The sequence below is a fragment of the Rhinolophus hipposideros genome (genome assembly GCF_964194185.1).
Source record: "Rhinolophus hipposideros genome assembly, chromosome: 10".
In the NCBI taxonomy this organism is placed as follows: Eukaryota; Metazoa; Chordata; class Mammalia; order Chiroptera; family Rhinolophidae; genus Rhinolophus; species Rhinolophus hipposideros.
This window is the reverse complement of record NC_138056.1, coordinates 94,333-115,087: the sequence shown is the minus strand read 5'-3', so window position 1 is coordinate 115,087 and position 20,755 is coordinate 94,333. Positions and strand designations below refer to the sequence as shown.

At 54.2% G+C, this 20,755-nt stretch overlaps 2 protein-coding genes across 2 annotated transcripts in view; one reads left to right on the top strand and one right to left on the bottom strand.

The window, feature by feature from the left end:
- Positions 1–14,703: 14,703 nt before the first annotated feature.
- Positions 14,704–15,864, top strand: LOC308504159 (cytochrome c oxidase subunit 8B, mitochondrial-like; the record flags this gene model as incomplete). Its single annotated transcript, XM_081064285.1, has 2 exons — positions 14,704–14,811; positions 15,766–15,864. The coding sequence occupies 2 exons, from the start codon at positions 14,704–14,706 to the stop codon at positions 15,862–15,864; spliced, it is 207 nt and encodes a 68-aa protein (XP_080920411.1).
- A 349-nt stretch (positions 15,865–16,213) lies between these two features.
- PSMD13 (proteasome 26S subunit, non-ATPase 13) overlaps positions 16,214–20,755 on the bottom strand; it is an 11,060-nt gene continuing 6,518 nt past the window's right edge. The window contains exons 7-13 of the mRNA XM_081063925.1: positions 20,044–20,215; positions 19,508–19,587; positions 19,308–19,433; positions 18,015–18,077; positions 17,406–17,486; positions 17,133–17,249; positions 16,214–16,636 (exon numbers count right to left, since the gene is read on the bottom strand). Of these exons, the coding sequence (XP_080920051.1) occupies positions 16,541–16,636; positions 17,133–17,249; positions 17,406–17,486; positions 18,015–18,077; positions 19,308–19,433; positions 19,508–19,587; positions 20,044–20,215 (735 nt within the window). The 3' untranslated portion in view covers positions 16,214–16,540. The remainder of the gene's footprint in view (positions 16,637–17,132; positions 17,250–17,405; positions 17,487–18,014; positions 18,078–19,307; positions 19,434–19,507; positions 19,588–20,043; positions 20,216–20,755) is intronic.

The following is a 20,755-nucleotide window of genomic DNA, read 5'->3' as shown; positions in this document are numbered from 1 at the left end:
CTTCAGTCCTGTTTGCTCAGGAGCCTGAGAACTGCCCTGAGGGGGATGTGGGGGGGCGCGGGAGGACCCACAGTCCTGGGAGCCTCTAGAGTGCCCCCTCCACCAGGAGGAAGGATGCCCATTTTCCCCTATGATTTGTTTTCTACTTAAGACAAATAGATCCCACCTGTCCTTGAGGGGGGCTGAGATTGTCAAAGGTATGCTTCTGTTCTGTCACATATCAACCCAATGGTGGCCCCCATAAAGACCCACACAAATACAGTGAACGCGTCTTTGATAAAGGAACATGGGCAATTCAATGGAGAAAAAACAGTCTGTTTCGACAAATGGGCTGGAACACTGGACATCCACATATAAAAAAATATAGACCCAGACTTTATATGCTTCACAATTACTAACTAAAAATGGATCATAGACCTAAATGCTAAATGCAAAACTATAAAAATTTTAGAAGATAACTTAGGAGAAAATCTAGGTGATCTTGGGTTTGACGATAACATTTTCAATAAAACACAGAAAACGTGATCTATGAAAAAAAATCGAGATATTTGACTTAAATAAATTAAAAACTTTTGCTTTGCAAAAGACACTATTAAGATGCTAAGTAACAGATTGAAGAAAATATTTGCAAAAGACATATCTGATGAAGGACTGTCATCCAAAATATATAAAAAGAACTTTCGAGATTCAACAATAAGAAAAGTAACGACTTGCTTAAAAAATGGTCAAAAGCTCTGGACATCTAATCAAAGACGATGGAAAATAAGCCCATGAAAAGACAGCATTATACAGCACCAGGGAAATGAACATTAAAACAACGGGACACCAGGGCCAGCCCGGTGGCTTAGGTGGTTAGAGCTCCATGCTCCTAACTCCGAAGGCTGCCGGTTCGATTCCCACATGGGCCAGTGGGCTCTCAACCACAAGGTTGCCGGTTCAACTCCTCGAGTCCGGCAAGGGATGGTGGGCAGCGCTCCCTGCAACTAAGATTGAACACGGCACCTTGAGCTGAGCTGCCTCCCGGATGGCTCAATGGCTCAGTTGGTAGGAGGGCGTCCTCTCAACCGCAAGGTTGCCGGTTTGCTGGGCTGTGCCCCCTACAACTAGAAAAACGGCAACTGGACCTGGAGCTGAGCTGCACCCTCCACAACTGAGACTGAAAGGACAACAACTTGAAGCTGAGCTGCACCCTCCACAACTAAGATTGAAAGGACAACAACTTGACTTGGGGAAAAAAGTCCTGGAAGTGCACACTGTTCCCCAATAAAGTCCTGTTCCCCTTCCCCAATAAAACCTTTGGGGGAAAAAAAAGAGACTTTAAAACAACGGGACACCACTACACACCAACTGGAATGACTAATATCCAGAGCATGACTACACCAAGTGCTGGGAGGACCTGGAGCTGCAGGAAGTGTCACTCGTCATTGGGGTGCAACCAGTGTGGGTGGCAAAGCCAAACACAGGTTACCAGACACTCCAACAATCACACTGTAAGATATTTTCCTAAAGGAGCTGAAAACTTACGTCCACACAAAAACTTGCACGTGGATGTTTATAGCAGCTTTGTTTGTAATTCCTAAAACCTGAAAGCAGATGTTTTTAATAGGTGGAAAGATAAACAAATTGTGGTCTACCTGGATAATGGAATACTGGTCAGTGCTAAAAAGAAATGAGCTCTCAGCCATGAACATACATGGAGGAACCTTCGATGCACATGACTAAGTGAAAGAACCAGTCTGAGAAGGCTACACACTGTGTGATCCCAACTCTATGACATTTCGGAAAAGGCAAAACTATGGGGACGGGACGGTGAAAAGATCAGTGGTGTCAGAGGTTGGGGGAGGGGTGGACAGACGGAGCAGAGAGGTTCTTAGAGCCGTGGGACTGCTCCGTGTGACACGAGAATGGTGGGCACATGACGTTATGCATTCATCCAAAGCCATAGAAAGCACACCAAGAGCAAACCCTACTGTGATCCATGCACTTTAGTTAATACCATGTCAGTATCGGTTCATCAGCAGTAACAAACGTACCGAGCACACTGACGCGTGGAGCGCATAACGGGAAGGGGTGTGGAGGTATAAAAAAATCTCTGTACTTTCTGCAAATTTTTTTCTTTCACCTAAAACTGCTCTAAAATGTAAAGTCTATTAAAAAACAGTGACGTGATATCAGTTCACACCCAGTGCGAAGATTCTGGTGGAAAGGATGGACAGTACCCAGTGTTGGGGAGGATGTGGAGGGATCAGAGCCTTCACGCAACTCCGGTGGGGACGCGAGTGATGCAGACACCGGGAACCAGCTGGGCAGCCCCCAGAATTGACACACGCTGTTACCATGTGACCTTGTAAGCTACACCGAGGTGTCTACCTGCGGGCCATGAAAACATAACATCCCCATAAAAACTCCTGCACCCACGTGTAGCAGCAGTATTGGTAAGAGCCCAAAGCAACCTGATGTTAACCGACAAGGGACACATGACATGGCTCATCCACACCCTGGAATGGCATTCAGCCACAAAAAGGAACAAAGCACCAATACGTGTCATGACAATATGAGCCTCGAGAACATTATGCTCCATGAGGGAAGGTGACTACGAAGGCCAAACACTGCGAGTCTGTTCAGATGGAATGTCAGACAGGCCAGGCCAGGGACAGCAGACGGCGATGGCCCGGGCTGGGCTGGCAAACTCCTCCACTGGTACTGGGCAGGGCGTTCTTTGTGGAGCAATGAAATGTTCTAGAATTGACTGTGGTGATGGCCGTACAGCTCCAGGGATATACTAAGAAGCACTGAAGGAGACGGCTTTCAATGGGCGAGCTGTGTGGTGTGTGCCTTTATCTCACCGAAGGTGTTTTAAAACATTTGCTGCATTGGCCACTCATCGGGGTCCTTTAAGCAGCCTTGATGTGGTGAACACACCCAGGGCCAGGTAAGCTTTATTCGCTGTCTGTGCCCCTGGTTGCCACAGCCCTGTGGCAGCCGGCTGTTGGCTCAGTGGCTGCGGTGGCTCCAACAGTGGCCAAAATGAGACACTCGGCCTGAGCAGTGGCACTGCTCACAGGGTAGCTCTGAGGGGTCTGGGACCCAGCTCCTGCTGGCAGGGAATGCTCCCCATTCTGCAGCTGTTCTGGGTGACCGTGTCACCACCAGCCTGTGGAAGAGGGAAAAGCAAGGGCTGGGGACATGCCCTTTCCTTCCTAGAGCGAGGCCGACATTTGCACATTTCACTTCCACTCTCCCTCTTGGCCACTAACTCATGGGGCCTCACTTTTTGTCAGGGAGTGTGGGCCGTGGGCCCAGCCTAAATTCCATAACAACAGGCGCTCTGTCTTAAGTCTGTTCTGCCAAGAATTTATGATTCTGTCCTCACAGCCCCCCAACCTGAGGACCCTGAGGGGCTATGGGCACAAGTACACAGAGGCCGTGGACGTTTTTGCGGAAGGCAGAGTGGCCAAGGCCTTGCCGGGGAGGAGGCGTCTGCGATGGGCAGAGGACAGCAGCTGCTCAGACAGCATCTGTAGGCTCGGCGGGCCCTGCCTGGGGCATCTGGGAGCAGATCTGAGCCAGGGGTGGGTCCCGGCAGCTCGCCCGAGATGCCGTCCTGGTCAGGCTCCTTTGCTTTCTCTGCCCCCCAGCCTCATGCACTCTCAGCTCGGACCCCCAGGCCCTGTGTCCATGACCCCACCCCAGGACAAAGAGGAGGGAGGCCAAGAGCAAAAGGCCGTGCCCGCTCCACTCACCCCCCTCACCAGGAACATGGGCTCCCGGAAAGCTCTCTGTCTTTACCAGGACGGTGTCCCATGGTCGCCTGCAGGGAAGTCGAGCTATGGGAAGGCACCTAACAAACCCGCACAAGGGGGACTTCTGCTGATGGGGGAGAAGGGCAGAACAGGTCCCCGGTGGGCAAGCGCATGCACACTGGACCCCACCTGAGACCCCCTTGTGTTGGAAGGAGAGCTGAGAGGAGCTGTGGTGCTGCCGCCCAAGGTAAACAGAGTCCAGCCAGCAGGACAGTGATGTGGGGGTGGCAGGGCGCTGGAGGGGCATGGCGGAAGGGAAGGACAGAGGGGGTTTGCAGTGAGTGTGCTGCTGGGGGCCGCAGACAGGGCGGGGTTCAGCCACTGCCCTCAGCCTGACCTCGAGCAGAGGGAGAAGGCCTACAGCTTCTTCAAGGACAGGACTGCCCTGCGACATGACAGACCCCCCGGGGGCCCTGAAGCACAGGGTGACATGTTTTCTGAGACATGCAGAGCGGGACGGTGATTTCCGGGTGTGGCTGCGGGCCAAGTCGTGGGGCTGTCCATATTCCTGTGGGTTCTGTGGGTTCTGCTGGGTGGTCCTTGAGGGTTTGGACCTCTGATCAACTGTCACACCCGGAACGAAAGTCCCTGCATGTCTGAGCCGGATACGGCAGTATCAACTGCTGGAGCTTGTTGCAAATTCACTAGACATGAGCCACACAGTAACTACAGGGCCCTCAGGTCGGGGCCACGTGGTCCCCGCAGGGCCCTCAGGTCGGGGCCACGTGTTGCCCGCAGGGCCCTTAGGTTGGGGGGGCCACGTGGTCCCCTCAGGGGGACCTGTAGATTCCGAGGGGAGGCTTCTCCCAGGGAACCTCTTGGCCACGGGATCCTCCAAGAGGCCTGTCAAAGCAGCCGGAGAGAGAAAGGCTTACACTGGTCTGTAAAAGAAGACAAAGAAACATTATTCAGCCTTAAAAGGAAGGAAATTCCTGCTACAGCATGGAGGAAACTGGACGACTTTACACTAAGTGAAATGAGCCAGACACAGAAGGACAAGCACTGTGTGTCCTTCCACTCACACGAGGTCCCTAGAGGAGTGAGATTCATAGAGACAGGAAGTAAATGGTGGTGCCAGGGCTGAGGAGGGGGAGGGGAGTGAGTGTTTCATTGGGACAGAGTGTCAGTCTGGGACCATGTAAAGTTCTGGAAGTGGATGGAGGTGATGGCCACACAACAGTGTGAATGTGCCTAATGCCACTGGGTTGGCAGTTAAAATGGTTAAGAAGGTAAGTTGTGTGTATTTTACCTCAACTTACAAAAATGAGACAAAGAGACTCAGTGTGTCCATAATCTGACTAATGATTAGCTCAGGTGTGCTCTCCTGACCTGTGAGAAACACAGCCTCTCTTTGTCGAGCCAAGAAGGGCTCAGCAGGACCTTGAGAACAGCAGCCTTGTGTCCAACCCGGGAGGACAGGCTCATAAAGTTTTATAGGGCTTATCATGCCTCAACCCTTATCACCTGTGGAGAGCGGGTGGGGGGCCTGGGAGCAGAGAGCAGGCCACGGGCTGGCTGGGTGCCCCTGTACCTGCCTGCCTTTCTGAACTCTAACCCCCCCTCAAGGCTAAATCACTCACTGCCTTGCTGGCAGCCAGTGGGGCTTTTCTCACCAGCCCAGCGTCCACACTTTTGGCCACAGCACCACTTGTGCAGAGGGAAGGGCTCCCCCCACGCCCCTGTCACCTGGCCCCCAGGTTCCTGCTGGTCTCCCCTGGAGGGAAGTCTCCCCTGGGGCCTCCTGGTGGAGGGCCATGGGTGAGGTCCTCCTTCAAAAGGTGGCCTGGACCCTCACGTCAGGGAACAGACCCACCTTGTCGCCTCATCAGATGTATGAGGGGGCGCCCAGCTTCACAGGAGGCCCAGGGTCAAGATGACTGAGGAGCAGAGCCAGGGGGCACCTCACACACAGCTGCACGAAGCCCTCCCATGAGTCCCTGTTGTGTGGCAGGGTGGGGGACTCTCCTGGCTCCTGAGGACTTGGCTGTGCCAGCCACAGGGAAGCCCCTGGGGCCTGGCGGCTGCAGTGGGGAGCTCCTCCCAGGGCCTGGCTCCTGGCCTCCTCTTCTCACAGATCTGTGAGGGGCCCTGCCCCCTACCTTGGGCTCCAGTTGGTCCAGAGGCCCCGCCCTCGCCCCTGCCCAAGGCTCCCTCAGTCATCACTCATCGTCTGCAGTGAAGGGCAGCTGCTCACATCTCACCTGGCCTGTCCACCTGTGAGCCTCCTCCTCTCCTGTGACATGACCCGCAGCACAGCATTGGTGACGCTCAGAGAGCACGCAGTGACAATGTTTCCTCCCTGCTGTGCTCGTGTCGCCCCCGGGGGCCACCTGCCTAAGTGGCCTCCCCTTTCTCATCCCCTCACCTATGTCCAGGGGTCTGCTGCCCAGTGCATATCCTGACTCCTAGCTCTGCCATTTACTGGCCACTGGGTAACCCTCCACAAGCTCTGGACTTCCCTGGGCCAAGTTTCTTCATCTGCAAATGGATAGTACCTGCTTCCAAGGGTTGTGGGTTTGAAGGGATGTAATTGGTAAAAATGGTTTAAAGCACTTAAAATACAGCCTAAATGAAGTTGGATCCCTACCTGACAATGCGTACGAAATTAGCTCAAAATGGAACAAAGACCTAAGTTTAAGAATGAAAACTATAGACATCTTAGGGGAAAGCACAGGGGAAATTCTCCACGACCTCATTGTTAGCAACTATGCCACCAATAGCACGAGCAGCACAAGAAAAAAAATTTGACTTCATCAAAACTAAAACTCTTGTGCCTCAAAGGACAGTATCAAGAGAGTGAAAAGGCGACCAACAGATGGGAGAAAAATATTTGCATACCGTATATCTGATAAAGGATTAAAATCTATAACATACAAGGTCTGACAATTAAGTTTGCAACCTCTTCCTAGAAAAAGTGCTCCATACCTCACTGCTGAATATCACTACCGCCACCTTTGAAGTCCTCCCCTTGGGAAGCTATGCACCGGGGCCAGCACCTAGTCCACCCTTCCAAGCAGTTTTGGAACTCTTTTTCTGGAATGGCCATCAGAGCTGTTGTCATATTACCCTTGATGTCCTGAATGTCATCAAAATGTCTTCCTTTCAATATTTCCTTTATCTTCAGGTAAAGAAAGAAGACATTGGGGGCTAAATTAGGTGAGTAGGGAGGGTGTTCCAAAACAGTTATTTATTTACTGGCTAAAAACTTCCCCACAGACAGTGCCGTGTGAGCTGGTGCACTGTCGTGATGCAAGAGCCATGAATTGTTGGCGAAAAGTTCAGGTCATTTTCATCTTTTTCACGCAGCCTTTTCAGCACTTCCAAATAGTAAACTTGGTTAACTGTCCAGCTGGTACAAATTCACAAAGAATAATCCCTCTGATATCAAAAAAGGTTAGCAACATCGTTTTGACTCTTGATTTGGACTGACAGAACTTTTTTGGTCGTGGAGAATTGGCTGACTTCCATTGTGTACTTGGATGCTTTGTTTCAGGGTTGTATTGGTACACCCATGTTTCATCACCAGTGATAACACGGTCCAAATCATCGTCTTGTCTCTCCAAAAGGTCTTGGCAAACTTCACTCTCCTTTGCTTTTGTTCATCGCTGAGCTCCTTCGGGACCATTTTTGTACACGGCTTTCTCATGCCAAGATTTTCAGTTAAGGTTTTCCTAACTGCTTCTCTACAATGTTAACCTGGCCTGCTATGCTTCTCACAGTCAGCCAATGATTTGGATGCACAATTTGATGAATTTTTGCAATGTTTTCATCAATTCTTGTTACTGGCCGCCCTGACCTCTCTTCATCAGTGACACATTCTCTCCTCTCAGAAAAACGTTTAATCCGTTTGTACACTGCCGTTTTCTTCATGGCATTATCCCCATAAACTTAGACTAACATATCCTTGATTTCACTTCCACTCTTGACAAGTTTAACAAGAAATTTAATGTTTGTTTGTTGCTCTAATTGAAGCTGAGATATTCTCATGACAGCACACAAAAACACGCAATAACAGGGGTGGCCAGTTAGCTCAGCTGGTTAGAGCACGGTGCTCCTAACCACAAGGTTGCCGGTTCGATCCCCACATGGGCCAGTGTGAGCTGCTCCCTCCACAATTAGATTGAAACAACTACTTGACTTGGAGCTGATGGGTCCTGGAAAATCACACTTAAAATAAATAAAAGTCAAAAAAAAATTCTATTTTGGTGGTGGGGGGAGGGAGATGAGGGTAAGGGGGATCAAATACATGGTGATGGAAGGAGAACTGACTCTGGGTGGTGAACACACAATGGGATTTATAGACGATGTAATACAGAATTGTACACCTGAAATCTATGTAATTTCACTAACAATTGTCACCCCAATAAATTAAAAAAAAAACTTTTAAAAAATTGAAAAAAAAATCTTAAAAAAAACCACCACGCAATAACAATAATAAACACCACTCAGCAAGACACCACCACATGTGGACATGAACACAGCTGTGAGACATTGATATCCCAAGGTTATGAAAGTTTACTGAGCTGTTCGTACAGTTCTGCCAATGCAAGTGCACTGTGGCAAGTGTGTGAACTTAATTGTCAGAGTGCCTACAACCCAACAACAAACAAACAAATAAAACAATCAAAAAATGTGCAAAGGACTCACTAGACATTTCTGCAAAGACAAATAGCCAACAAGACAGTACCCTGGGGCCTCCTGCTCCTCCCAAACCTCATACATAGAACATGTTGCCTGTCCCCTTATGTCCATGTCCACGAATCCTTCCACTTTGTTTCTCAGACATTTCAGCTCCTGGATCACTGTCTTCTCAAATGCACTCTCTGTAACTTTTGTGATTTCATAGTCAACATGGAGCATCTTTCCAACAGCTCTTACTCTCCCGCGATGGGCCCATCTCTGCCGCTGAGCTTCTCATGCCTCTGGTCACCCTTAGATCAAACACATCCCACGTCTGCACCTGCAGCCTGTCCTGGGTCACACGTGGGCAGACTCTCTGGACTGCTGCAGACACCCCACTTCTCCACAGCCCTTGAGAACCAGTGAGTGTCCGTTCTCTGTCTCCCACATCTCGTTCCCCAGTCTCTCTTGCTTCCACTCTGGATGAGCTCCTGTCCCCCTACCGTGGTCACCCATGAGTGCAGTAAGCCCATCCCCTCCCTAGGTTGTCCCTCCTGGATGCACTCTGGCTCCCAGCCTCATGCCTGCTTTACTCCCCAAGCTCAAGCCTACCCCAGAAGTCACCGCCTGGTCCATCCTGCTTGGACTCCTAACTTGTGACACCCCAGATGTACATTTCCACCCAAATTTCCAACCTGTGTCCTAAACTCCCGTCTTGGCTCCACCAGCAAGTCCTACAGAAATTGCAAACTCATGTCCAAAAGCAAATTCCAGGCTTTCTCCCCAAAGAGCTTCACCTGTGGCCTTCCCCAGCTTGGCCGCTGGTGACTCGCTGCCTTTAGCTGCTTTACCTGGAACTTATCACTCCCTCCAGACCCAGACTGTCACCCTCAACATGCCAGGACCCACTTACCGGCACTGCGACTGGGGGGGGGGGGCAGCCCCTCACCTTCCCCCAGGTGCCCTGCGCCCCACTTAGCTACCACAGGGCCTTGTGAAACCTGCAGCAGGTCTCACACCTTCTCTTGTCAGTACAAGGGACCAGGGCTCCTTGGCTGCTTTTAGAAGTAATGGTCCCCTGGGGCGGAAATCATACACGGTGAGTCTGGAGCATTTTCTGGTGCCAGTAAGTAAGGAAGTGCTCAAAACAAACTAAAGAGGGGCAGCCAGATGGCTCAGTTGGTTAGAGCGCGAGCTCTCAACAACAAGTTGCTGGTTCAATTCCAGCATGGGATAATGGGCTGCGTCCCCTGCAACTAAAGATAGAAAATGACAACTGCACTTGGAGCTGAGCTGCGCCCTCCACAACTAGCTTGAAGGACAATGACTTGGAGCTGATGGGCCCTGGAGAAACACACTGTTCCCCAATATTCCCCAATACAATTTATTTAAAAAAACCAAAAAACAAACTAAAAAGTCCATAACAGAAGGCACGCCAAAGGGACACGCAGCCATCAGAAGGGACCCTGATGCCGCACCCAGAGGCTTGAGTAACATAGTAAAGTAGTACTGACTGTAGCCCTGAGTCCACACCGATTGAAATCACTGAATAGTGATGAAGGAATAAGTAAATATGGACAAAATAATGATAATAACAGCAATAATAACTGGGAGAATCTCCCACGCAGAGAATCCCGAGCCATCCATGCAGATCTGCACCCTCAAGGGGGTGGGCACACGTGCTCCGTAAACAAGGGCTAGGCAGGGACTTCCTCCCAACGGTACAGCATAACAGGGAGAAAAAGGAGTAACTCTGCAAGGGACAAGAGGGACAAACCTCACCGCAGCTAGACGCTCAAGGTCAACATCACAGTGACAAGCCATGTTGACAGCATGTGCCCTTGACACTGGGGTGAGGAGAAGGGCCTTTGACCTCTGTGGTTACCTCAGCACCCGCTCCCTTCCCCCAGAAAAACAGCACATAAACTCCAGTAGATGGCGTCCTACAAGGTACCCGAGCAGAGCTCTTCAAAACTGTCCTTGTCATCAAAAACAGAGGAGAGGAGCCTAAGGAGACATGATGAGTACATGTGGGGTCCGGGGACAGAAAAGGACAGTAGGGGAAACTGAGGATGTCTGCATAAAGTGTGGACTTCATCTAGTTAACACTGATATGTCAGTACTGGTTCATTAATTGTGACAAATGTATCCTAGAAGCTGTGTCAGTCAGTGTTCTCCAGGGGAAAGAGAACTCACAGGACAGCCAGCGGTGTTGGTAGATAGGATAGAGACATAGATTTATTATAAGGGCCTGGCGGACATGCCAATGCATTCGGCAACCTGGAGACTCGGGAGAGCTGATGGTGTGAGTTCCAACCCAGAAGCCGGCGGCCTTGAAACCCAAGGAAAATTGACGTTTCAGGCCTTGGAGGCAGGAGATCCAGGCGCCATGAAGCAGGCAAGCAGGAGGAGTTCCCTCTTAACAGTCTTTTTGTTTTATTCATGTCGTCAACTCATGTGCGACCCACCTGCACTGGGGAGGATGGTGTGCTTGTCAGTCCCCTGATACAACCTTCCCAACCCAGAAGCAGCCTCACAGACACACCTGCCCAGAGTGATCTGGCCAAGCATTTGGGGGCTCCATGGCTCAGCCAAGGTGGCAAATAAAATGAACCATACCACCGACGTAAGATGCAACAATAGGGGAAACTGGGTGTGGGTTACACGGGAGCTGTCTGTAGGATCTTCAAATTTTTGCTGTAAATCTGTTCGTAAAAAATTCAATTTTAAAAATGCATTTTTCTGAGTCCTCCACACTATCAGGCTGCAGAGGCGTGTGGCCTCTCTTCCTCTCTGCCTTCCCCGGAAGCTCCTGCGCTTCCCAGAGCAGACACAGGGTGGCACCATGTGCCCATGTTAAGCATCCAGACCTTCAGGTGGCTTTTCAGCTTTGGAGGGTAGGTGTGCACGGCAGCGGTCCCCCCACACACACACACACCAGGGGCAGGAGGGACAGTCCATGGGTATGTGCCAAGTTTGGTTGGAGGATGGGACGCCGCCCACCAGGGCTCTTGCCAACATGTCCTGATGCTCCCCCTGCCCAGGCCAGGCCAGGCCAGGACGGCTTGACTGGCCCTGAGCCGTGGGCCCCACTCCCTCCCCAAGTCTCAGGTGTGTTATCGGGGGCCCTCCCCACAACCCTGTACCCTCAGACCCTTTCACTGCCTTGTCCAATGTGACCACTGTGGCTGCCACCACTTCTCTGTGTGGGGACAGAGCCAGGAGTGCAGTTTCCAGGCTCTTGCCCTCACGTGGAAAGGTGCTGGCTCGGGTAGTAAATGGCCATCAACTGTGACTGGATGGCCATCAGCTGTGGCTAGTTGGTCATCAGCTGTAACCAGTGAGCCATTGGCCACTAATATAACTGCCATGGGTACACTAGCAGAAAATGGGGCCTAGCAGGCAGATAGATGGTGGCTTGCAGGTATGTTGCAGATGTGGATTGCAGCTAGCACGGCAGATTGCAGCTAGCAAGTGAGGTTGGTAGGCAGAGAAGCAGACGGCAGGTTGTGGATCATGTGGCTCCTGCTTCCTGAATCTCCAGCCCAGCCGCCAGTGAGAAGGTAGTGGTATGACTCCCCTATCCATGGCTCCGTAGGTGTTCCTTCTTGGCCTCACCATGTCCTGTGTTCTTATATGGGGAGCAGGACCAGAGGCCCTGCATGACATGCTGCATGACACCATGAATCACGTGTTTTCCTTGCAGGTAAAGGCAAACTGCAGTGGGGGAAGAAGTCCCTCACAGGCTTCTCTGTGGGGGCCTCTTGTGGCCTTGGGGGTGCTGACAGCACAGGCTGTGCCGGCTCCCACCTCTGGCAGCCTCCATGTGGGGTGTGGGTGGCAGGGACCTGTGCAAGGTTTGGTTTGAACGCATGGTTCTGGGGACTTAATGCCAGCCTGGGGTGAGGCCTGCAGCTCCCTGCTGCGTGAACAGGGACCCTGGAGGGCCCGCTGTGCTTGGGAAGGCGGGCAGGTCAGAAGGCCTGTAAGGACGGGCAGGAAGGGCTAAAGGCTGGAGCTGTTGTGGCCTTCTAGGCCGGAGGCAGAGGCTAGGGCCCTGGAGGACAGGCGCCCCGGGGGGCCTCACCTACCCAGTGCAAGGCTGGGACTCAGCTGCTGCCCCTGACCCCCCAAGCCGGGAAGGGTGGGGAAGGAGCCCCCCTCAGACAGGCCTGAGTGATTGATCCTCTAATCCACAGCCTTATCCCCAACTGGCCCCCAAAGCTATAATTAAAGCTGCAAGCGGAAGGGATTATTCTGGAGGAGGGACAGAGCCCCCATGGCCTGTGGCCCCAGCTCTGCTGGAGATAAGACTCAGGACCTCCCTCCCCTGACCTCCTAGGGCTCGGCTCCTCCTTGGGAAACCAAGTCACTGACCAGGCTGGCCTGGGCCCTGGGCGGTGGGGACGGAGCCCAGGAGCGGGTCCCACCGTTAGACCAAGTGTGGTGTCCAGGGAAGAACAAAGGCAAACCATGTCCCTCGTGCAATGTGGTCCTATCAAGTCACCACTTCTAACAGACTGATGGGCGTGATTGTCCCTAGTGACAATGGGACCATGCTGAGTCTGGGGGTTAGGGACCAATGTGGTCAGACGTCAGCTGCTTCTCGGCACCCATGCGGATCTGGTCTGGGGAAACCTCGTGAGCGCTCTCTGGGCTGTGGCCTTTGTCACTCCCATGACCATCAGGTCAGTGCTGCTGGTGCGACCTTGCAGTTGTCCGTCGTGTCTGACTCAGCTTTGCCTCCCTCAAGTCTGAGCCCGTGCCCGGCACATGGGAAACTCTACCTGCTCCCATCTACTCGTCAGCACTGATGGAGAACCTGGCAAGCCCGACGCTGCCCCAAACACTGAGGGGTGAGCACGACCAGACACCCAGCCGCCACAGCTGACAATCAACCAAAGGCCTGAAGAGGTGCCAAGGGAACAGGCCCGAAGTGTGACAGCAGAGGGACAGGCTGTGCGAGGCAAGTGCTAGAAGGGGGTGTCTGGCTGGAGACCGGTGCAGGGGTGCAGGGCAGGCAGGAGTGGGACCCTCAGGCCGTGGCGCCAGGCATGCGAGCTGAGGAGCCCCGATTGCTTTCGGCGGCTGCAGAGGACAGCAGTGGGTTGCGGGGCTGGCCGTGGCCTGGATACGCAGTGAGCACCAGAGGAAGACAAGGATGGTGCTCAGACATGTGGCCCAAGAGCGGGGCGGACACGCTGAGGGCCACGGGGACTCGACCACATGGGGGGGAGGGGGTGCCGGTCAGCGTCAATGCACCAATGTCATAATTGATAAGGAGCAGCTGGGATGAGCAGGCCAGTGAGGTCTGTGCAGGGTGGGTGGACAGACTGCCAAGGTGCTGGGGCCGGTGGGGGGCACAGGGTCCAGATGGGGGCAAGGAAAACCAGTGGCTCAGCATCCAGCAACCAGGAGGGACACTGGAGAAGACACTGGGGACTTGACCTTGGCATCTGACAGAGGGTTCTGGGGTTTCTACCAGCAGACAGGGCCTATGAACACAGCGGGTCTCAGCTGGTCACTTCCATTCTCATAGAAATCAGTTTGCACAGACAGGTGTGAACCTGTCCCAGGGGCAGGAAAACACGTTTACTGATAGATGTCTGTGTGGGAAGGACAGACACTCAGCAACAGAAGTGAGAGGAGAGACGGGCCTGCACCGGGGCCTGCAGGCAGGGACATGCGCCCGGCCATAGCTGGCTCTTGGGACGGTCCTGTCCCTCCACAGTGCCCTGTGAGAGTCACCCACCACTCAGCACAGGCCGTTAGTGATGGGCTGCGGAGCAGGGCTCGGTCCACCTGGCTGCCCCACCAGTGGAGAGAGGGAAGGCTGGCTGCTGAGCCGGGAGGCCTGGTCAGGAAATTGCAGCCGCCCTCTGTGGTGCTGCCCGCTGACAGCCCAGGTCCTACAGGTTCGCTCAATTATGTCACTTGCCCCTCTTGCATTCTCAAACCCGACTTTCCTGGTCCTGGTCCTTGGTTGAGTCCCCTTCTCACCATGAAGTGACAACCCTTTCTGGAGAGGGCCAAGCCTACTGGCAATGCAAGGGGCTCGAAGTCCCCCCTGGCATGCCACAGCAGGGGACAGAGCCTGCAGGCTGTGGTCTGAGGCTGGTTCCAGTTCCAAGCAGGCATCCTTTCTGCCAAGCCCTGTGACAGGAGGGGACAGCTGCAGCTTCCCCTCGAGCTATAAAAAGCTCCAATGCCCAAGCAGAGGACACACGAGGAGACACAGGGAGTGTACCTCGCTGGACTTAGGCAGCTTGGCCCAACGACCATGAGGCTGGCCCCCGCCATCAGGCTGCTGCAAGCCCCCCTGCGGGGCTGGGTGGTCCCCAGGGCACACATCTCCGCCAAACCAGCCAAAACACCCACCTCTGCCTCAGTGAGTACCTCCGAGGCAGCGAGGGTGGGGTGGGGCGGCCCTGAGGTGTTCTTGGGAGGTGGTTTCAGGGTGGGACACGGGGGAGATGGAGCGTGTCCAGGCCTGGAGCTTCTAGAGGGGATCCTGGGGTTGGGTGTCTGTCCTACGGCTGGGACAGAGTAGGAAAAGGGTCCTCCAGGAAAAGGGTCCCTGCAGCCGAGCGTCCCGAAGCAGCCAGCAGTCAGTCAGGGGGATGGGGCTCCGCTGCCCAGGCCCCCCTCGCCTCCGGGGAAATGACAGGTGCTAAGGGCTGAGGAGGGAGGGTGCTCACTGTGCAGTGCAGCTTCGTGACCTGTTCAAGGGCTGAGGGGGCAGCTTTGGGGGTCAGCGAGAGCACCAGTAAGAACAGGCCTGTCACCCTTGGGCTCCAGCAGAGCTGACAACTCTTTCAGCATAGCCACAGTCTAGGTCATCTACCCAAGGTCATGGGGCTCAACAACACTCAGATCTGAGCCCAGCCACAGGACCCTGTTCTCAGGCAACGTTGCTCTTCAATGTCTAGGCGTTGAAGTCAGAAGCAAGGATTCATTTCCGACCTGGCACCTAATTCAACTTTAGGAAACGGGGGAGGGGCGGCCAGGCCCAGGCTCAGTACCACACACCGTCCACCCAGGCTTCTGACCCTGACTATGTAGAAAAAGGCCCGCTGTCTGCCACCCTGCACGACAGACAGACGTACACATCGTGCCCTGGGAAGGCAGTCAAGGTCAGGGCAGCCAGGCTGTCAGAGGCCCAGCCCACAGGCCGGAGCCAGCCCTCCTCCAGCTGACTAGCTGGCTGGAAGAGCTGGGTGGGCCAGCAGGCCACTGGAGGGGTGGGGCAGCCTGTGTAAAACTCTGGCTGAGCCCGGCAGACCTGCAGGATGGGCTGAGCCTCTAATGGGCCCAGGGACTCATGTGTGCTTCCCTCCTCCAGGAGCAGGCTGCGGCGCTGTGTGTGACCTTCTTCAGTTTCCTGATCCCTGCAGGCTGGGTGCTGTCCCACCTGGAGAACTACAAGAAGTCTGCTGCGTGAAGGCTGCACTGCCACTGCCGCAGGCGGGCACGGAGGGGTGGCATTAAAGCCCTGCCCCCACCTGAGGCTCCTTGCTGATTCCTCTCACTCGTGTACCCCTCACCCAACTCTCAGCAGCACAGGGCCAGCTTGTGTCAGTGCTGGGGCACTCGGGTCACAGAAGCTGCTGGCTAGGTGGCAAGGGAGTGACAAGTGTCCGCGGCCCTCTGTGCCCAGCTCTGCCAGGCCCGGCACAGGGCATCGATGCCCTTTTCTCATTCCCATCAAACCCTCCCCAGGTTCCACCTCTTGCTTTCATCTCTCCAGGTGCAGGTGTGACCTGCCTGGAATCTAAGCCAGAGGAACCGCTACAGGCAGGACGAAGCACAGGTGTTTATTGTAGGAAGTCTCAATGTTCACACATGTGGGTGAAAGGACACACCTTGGGGCCACTCCTTCCCATTCCTGGGGTGCCCACCCTTCCGCCTGCCTCATCACCAGAGACCCAGTGTCCCCATCCCCCTGCAGGCCACAGGAGACACCCACTGAGGGGGCTTCTGTCTACGGCCGGGCTCCATAACCACAGTCCTGTGTTCACAGCAAGAACTGTCTCCTCTCCAAGCAGTCGCCCTCCCCCCAAGTAAACAGCCCTGCCACCGCTGCGTCGGCCCGGAGGCCCCCGGGCAGGCAGAGGGCACTAGGTGAGGACGTCCTGGGCCTGGTGCTGCACCAGCATCTCCATGCTCTTCACGTCCCCGCACCAGGACTCCAAGCGGTCTCGCATCCCCTTGATCTGCGGGCAAAGCAGGGAGGGCCACATAGGTGTCAGGACCCCTGGGGACCATGACCCAAATGGGTGACACCAATGGGGAGACTGGAGCTGGGGGGGGGGTGTACGAGATGGGATTACCCTGTCAGCTCTTCCGACAGGGACACTTTCCAGGACCTGTGTGAAAGGACGTAGGCGACAAACGGAAACGCACAGGTGGGTCTGAGCTTAGTCACATAAGCAGGAGCGTTATCTGATCCAAGCGCCCATTTTCAGATTAAAAGGCATTATCAGACAGGCAGCACTGGTGTCAGGATAAGCCTTTAAACACGGGGTCACTTCCCCGGCCTGCCTCACACCTGGGCCTCTGACAGCCGGCAGTGCCCACAGCACTAATTCCCGCTCCAAAAGCACTCTTCCAGCCACGCCTTCTCCCTCAGTGGCTTCCATCCAAAGGAAACTCAGAGCGCAGTACCCAGACGCCCCCACAGTGCCCCCACGCACTTCACAGTCATGTCACCTGCTGCAAATCCAACACGCGGGGCTGCACCCACGTCATGAGGACCCGCTTGTCCACCTCATCAATGCTGCCTTTCACCAGCCCCGCCGAGAGCGCCTTCATCACCAACAGCTCCACCTGTGGGGAGAGGGGCCAGCGTGAGCCGTCGTGGGCCTCCGCAGGCTGAGGGCAAACATGGGGATGGGGGGGCTTTCTGCTGCACCTTGAGCCCTGGCCCCTCGGGGCAGCAGCGGCACCGCTGTAGCACCCAAGCCCAGAGCCCAGCGACCATACCTCGTTCACACTGATTTTAGCACTTTTGGCAATTTCTTCAAAAGTGAGTTGTCTGTGATTGGCAGGTCGTGTGAAAGTCATCTAAAAAAAAAAATTTTGTTTATTAACCGCTTTGCCCAATAAAAACTGCCAGAGAACTGACCGGGATATTTTGGTCACTGCCAGCTGAGAAAACAGACATTAGCACTCATACTGACATCTCCTGAACAGCCGTCGGCTCTCCTAAGCACAAGCTTTCAAGACTCAGGTGAGGGAATGAGCTTTGGAACAGCCCTGGGACTTGCGGATAATGCGGCGAAACAAACACAAGGTCCCCTTTCTCAGAAAGCTCGGATCCCAGTGGGGAAGACAGACAGGCACGAAGACGGGACGCCAGTGTGACCAAGTGGCAGCTACTGCAAGCTTGGACAGTCAGGCACCTCTTAGGGGTCATCAAAGCTGAGATCCAAACCCAAACTTAAAACACAAGTGGTGGTCGAGGAAAAGATGGAGGAGAGGGGTGGGCCGGGAGGGATGTCACCCGTTCAAACTGCACCCCGAGGCTTGGAGGGCTCGCGGGACCCTGGGGGCTGCCTGCAGGATCGAGTCCCACGGTCGGTGGTCACTCACCTCCATGAGGCACAGCAGCTGGATTTTCCTCAGCAGCTGGGCTTCATTGGCAGCTAAGTCAGGCTGCAGGGGGAAGACATGGCTGGTTACCTAACCTGGGCGCTGACACTTTCACGACAGCAGGTGAACAAAAGACACCAGGCCCACGTGTTTTACACTGTGGACTCATGACTGGCTCCAAGTCATTGGGACTTTATTTTTCTTGGGAAATCATTAGAAAATGCCTAGCTGAACTGCCAAGGACCAAACAGGTAAGAGCTGTACTCATGTCACAAACACCGGGGGCCAGGACACGAGGCAGGTGTGCAGGTCCCTCTGGCACAGGGAGCCGGGATGGACACAGCCTGTGAGCAGGCCGAGTTCCCCCGGGGACGAGCTCTCAAGTGGAGAGCGAGCTACGAGTCTGTAAGGAAAGCAGCATGGCCACAAGCCCACAAGCGCCGGGATATGGCCTTGCTTCCGCACGCCAGGCGGTCCCTGCTGGTGGGCCAGGAGGCTCTCTCTCCGCTGAGCACAGAGCAAAGCAAGGCGGCCCTGCAGGGATGTTTCTGCACAAAGGGCCCGCTGCCTACAGATGGGCTGTGTGGACAGAGCGCTGGCTCTGGAGGCTTCCTCTCTGGTGTCTGGGACCAGCCTCCTTCCCGAGCCTCGCTCGACACTGACACACGGACCAGTCAAGTTCGGCCAGATCTGCTTCCTGCCTCTTCAGTGCACTTACGTCTCCTGTTTCACATGTCAATTCTACAAGTTCATTTTGAACTTTGAGAGAACTGAAAGTTTCAGGAAAGTACAAAAACAGTAACATTTCATTTAAAAAAGAACAGTTACTGTGGAAGCTCAAGTTCTAAATAGGTACCTCCCTAATTCCCACGCATCCCAAAGGCCCCTTCTTGGCCCAGTGCCCTTTCCTAGCCTCCCGCCCCCTGACCCCCCCTCCGCCCCCTGCACTGACTCCTCCCCCATCCTGTCACTCAAGCACTGACGCCTCACAAGCCCACTCTGCAAAATGCTCAGAGCCTCCTCTGCTGCACTTGGCTCCTCACTCGTAAGGTCACACACACAGACGCTCTTCCTTTGGGAGCGTCTGTGACACCCCCAACCCAGTGCAGACGAGCTCCTGCGTGCACTGTCTGCAGCACTGAACACCACAGTGACCCTCCAGCCTTGGAACCAGCTGCGCTGTGAGAGCAAGGCCGGCCCATTTCAGCGTCTAGTCCCCCAGGGGCTGGTGCACAGGCCGATGTGCTGAATGAAGGAACGAGCACTGCCCCGCCCCCCCATCCCGTGACTGACCTGCTGGCCCCAGGCGGCTCTCAGAGACTGGAATCTCTCCACGTTGCCGCTGTTGAAGGCGTACAAGGTGTCAATAAGCCACTGCCGGTCAGTGTCCCTCAGCGACTCCAGCACAGGGTGCATGAGCTGTGGGGACACAGCCAGTCAGCACGTAAAACACACAGTGGCCCCTGTGAAGGCGGTGCCCGGCGCCCACTTACGAGTTCTCCAAAGTTAAACACTCCCTCGCCGAGAAGTCCCGCCAGCCCCAGCGTGAACGCTCTCTCCTGCTGTTCTGGAGCTAGGACAAGAAGAAGCTCGTCATACCATACCAACACATGAACTGCCCAGCACGGCTTTCAAAGTCTCACTTGAAGAAGCAGAGAAACCTTGCATGTTCGGGGTGTTTACATCGCAGAGCCCTACCACTAGCCACCTCTTTTAAAGCACTGGATTGACGCCGATTACAGCTGCAACCACATATGCAAGTTCCGTGGGAGACAGAGTCACTTGTTTATTTCCTCCTCAGTGTACATGAGTCTGTCTGTATTCCCCACTACCTCCTCCCGGGAGTGCTGTTCTCCTGGCCCCGGTGGTTAAGAGAAATAGGGCCTCACTTAGCCTGCCCACCCTCTAACCATGCACTTTCCTCAAGAAGGTGGAACATACTGGTGCTGCTGAGACCTGCTGCCTCAAGCACCTCACAGCAGTGTTCCGAGAGTGAGCTCCTCGTGTGCCGTGGCCTCAGGCCGGGTACCTGGCAGGTCCCTGATGTCGACGCAGCCCAGGAACCGCAGCGCGTCCTTGTAGTAGGAGGCATGGTTCCCAATGGTCTGATAGTATTTGCTGGACAGATCGTAGAAACGACTGTGAACGGACGTCACACCAGGGAGGTTGTGGAGCATTTCTTCCACGTCTTCAATGGTTTCCTGTGCACAGGATGCAAGACCGCCTTTCTTTTTAACTTGAAACAGTTTAAAGTAACATGTGACAAGATGAAAAGCGCAATTACTTTGACTATATTAAAATGGAAAATTTCAGTTCATTCGAAACGGGAAAAGATAGTTATGGCACATGTAACCCATAGGGAACGTGACCACCAAGGAACACTCAACCAACAGGAGACAAGCAACACAGAGAAATGGGCACCAGGAAACATATAAACAGGCAACTGACTGAAGTGGAGACAGGGAGAGGCCAACAAACCATCAGTCATCAAAACGCAAACTGCACCCCCAGCGAGACTCCATTTCATCTCCATTAGGTCAGCAAGAATGAAAGAGTCTGAAATAGTACTGAAAACACACACTTTGGGAGTCCTGGCATGGGGTGCGTCGGGAGCGTGAGCCACCTTGGAGAAACATCTGGCAATACCTGGTAAAGGTGGGCAGTACAGGCCGTATGCCTGTAGTCTCACCCACGTCAGATGCTGCCCACGTGCAAGGGGAGCCAGGCATAGAAATGCTGCT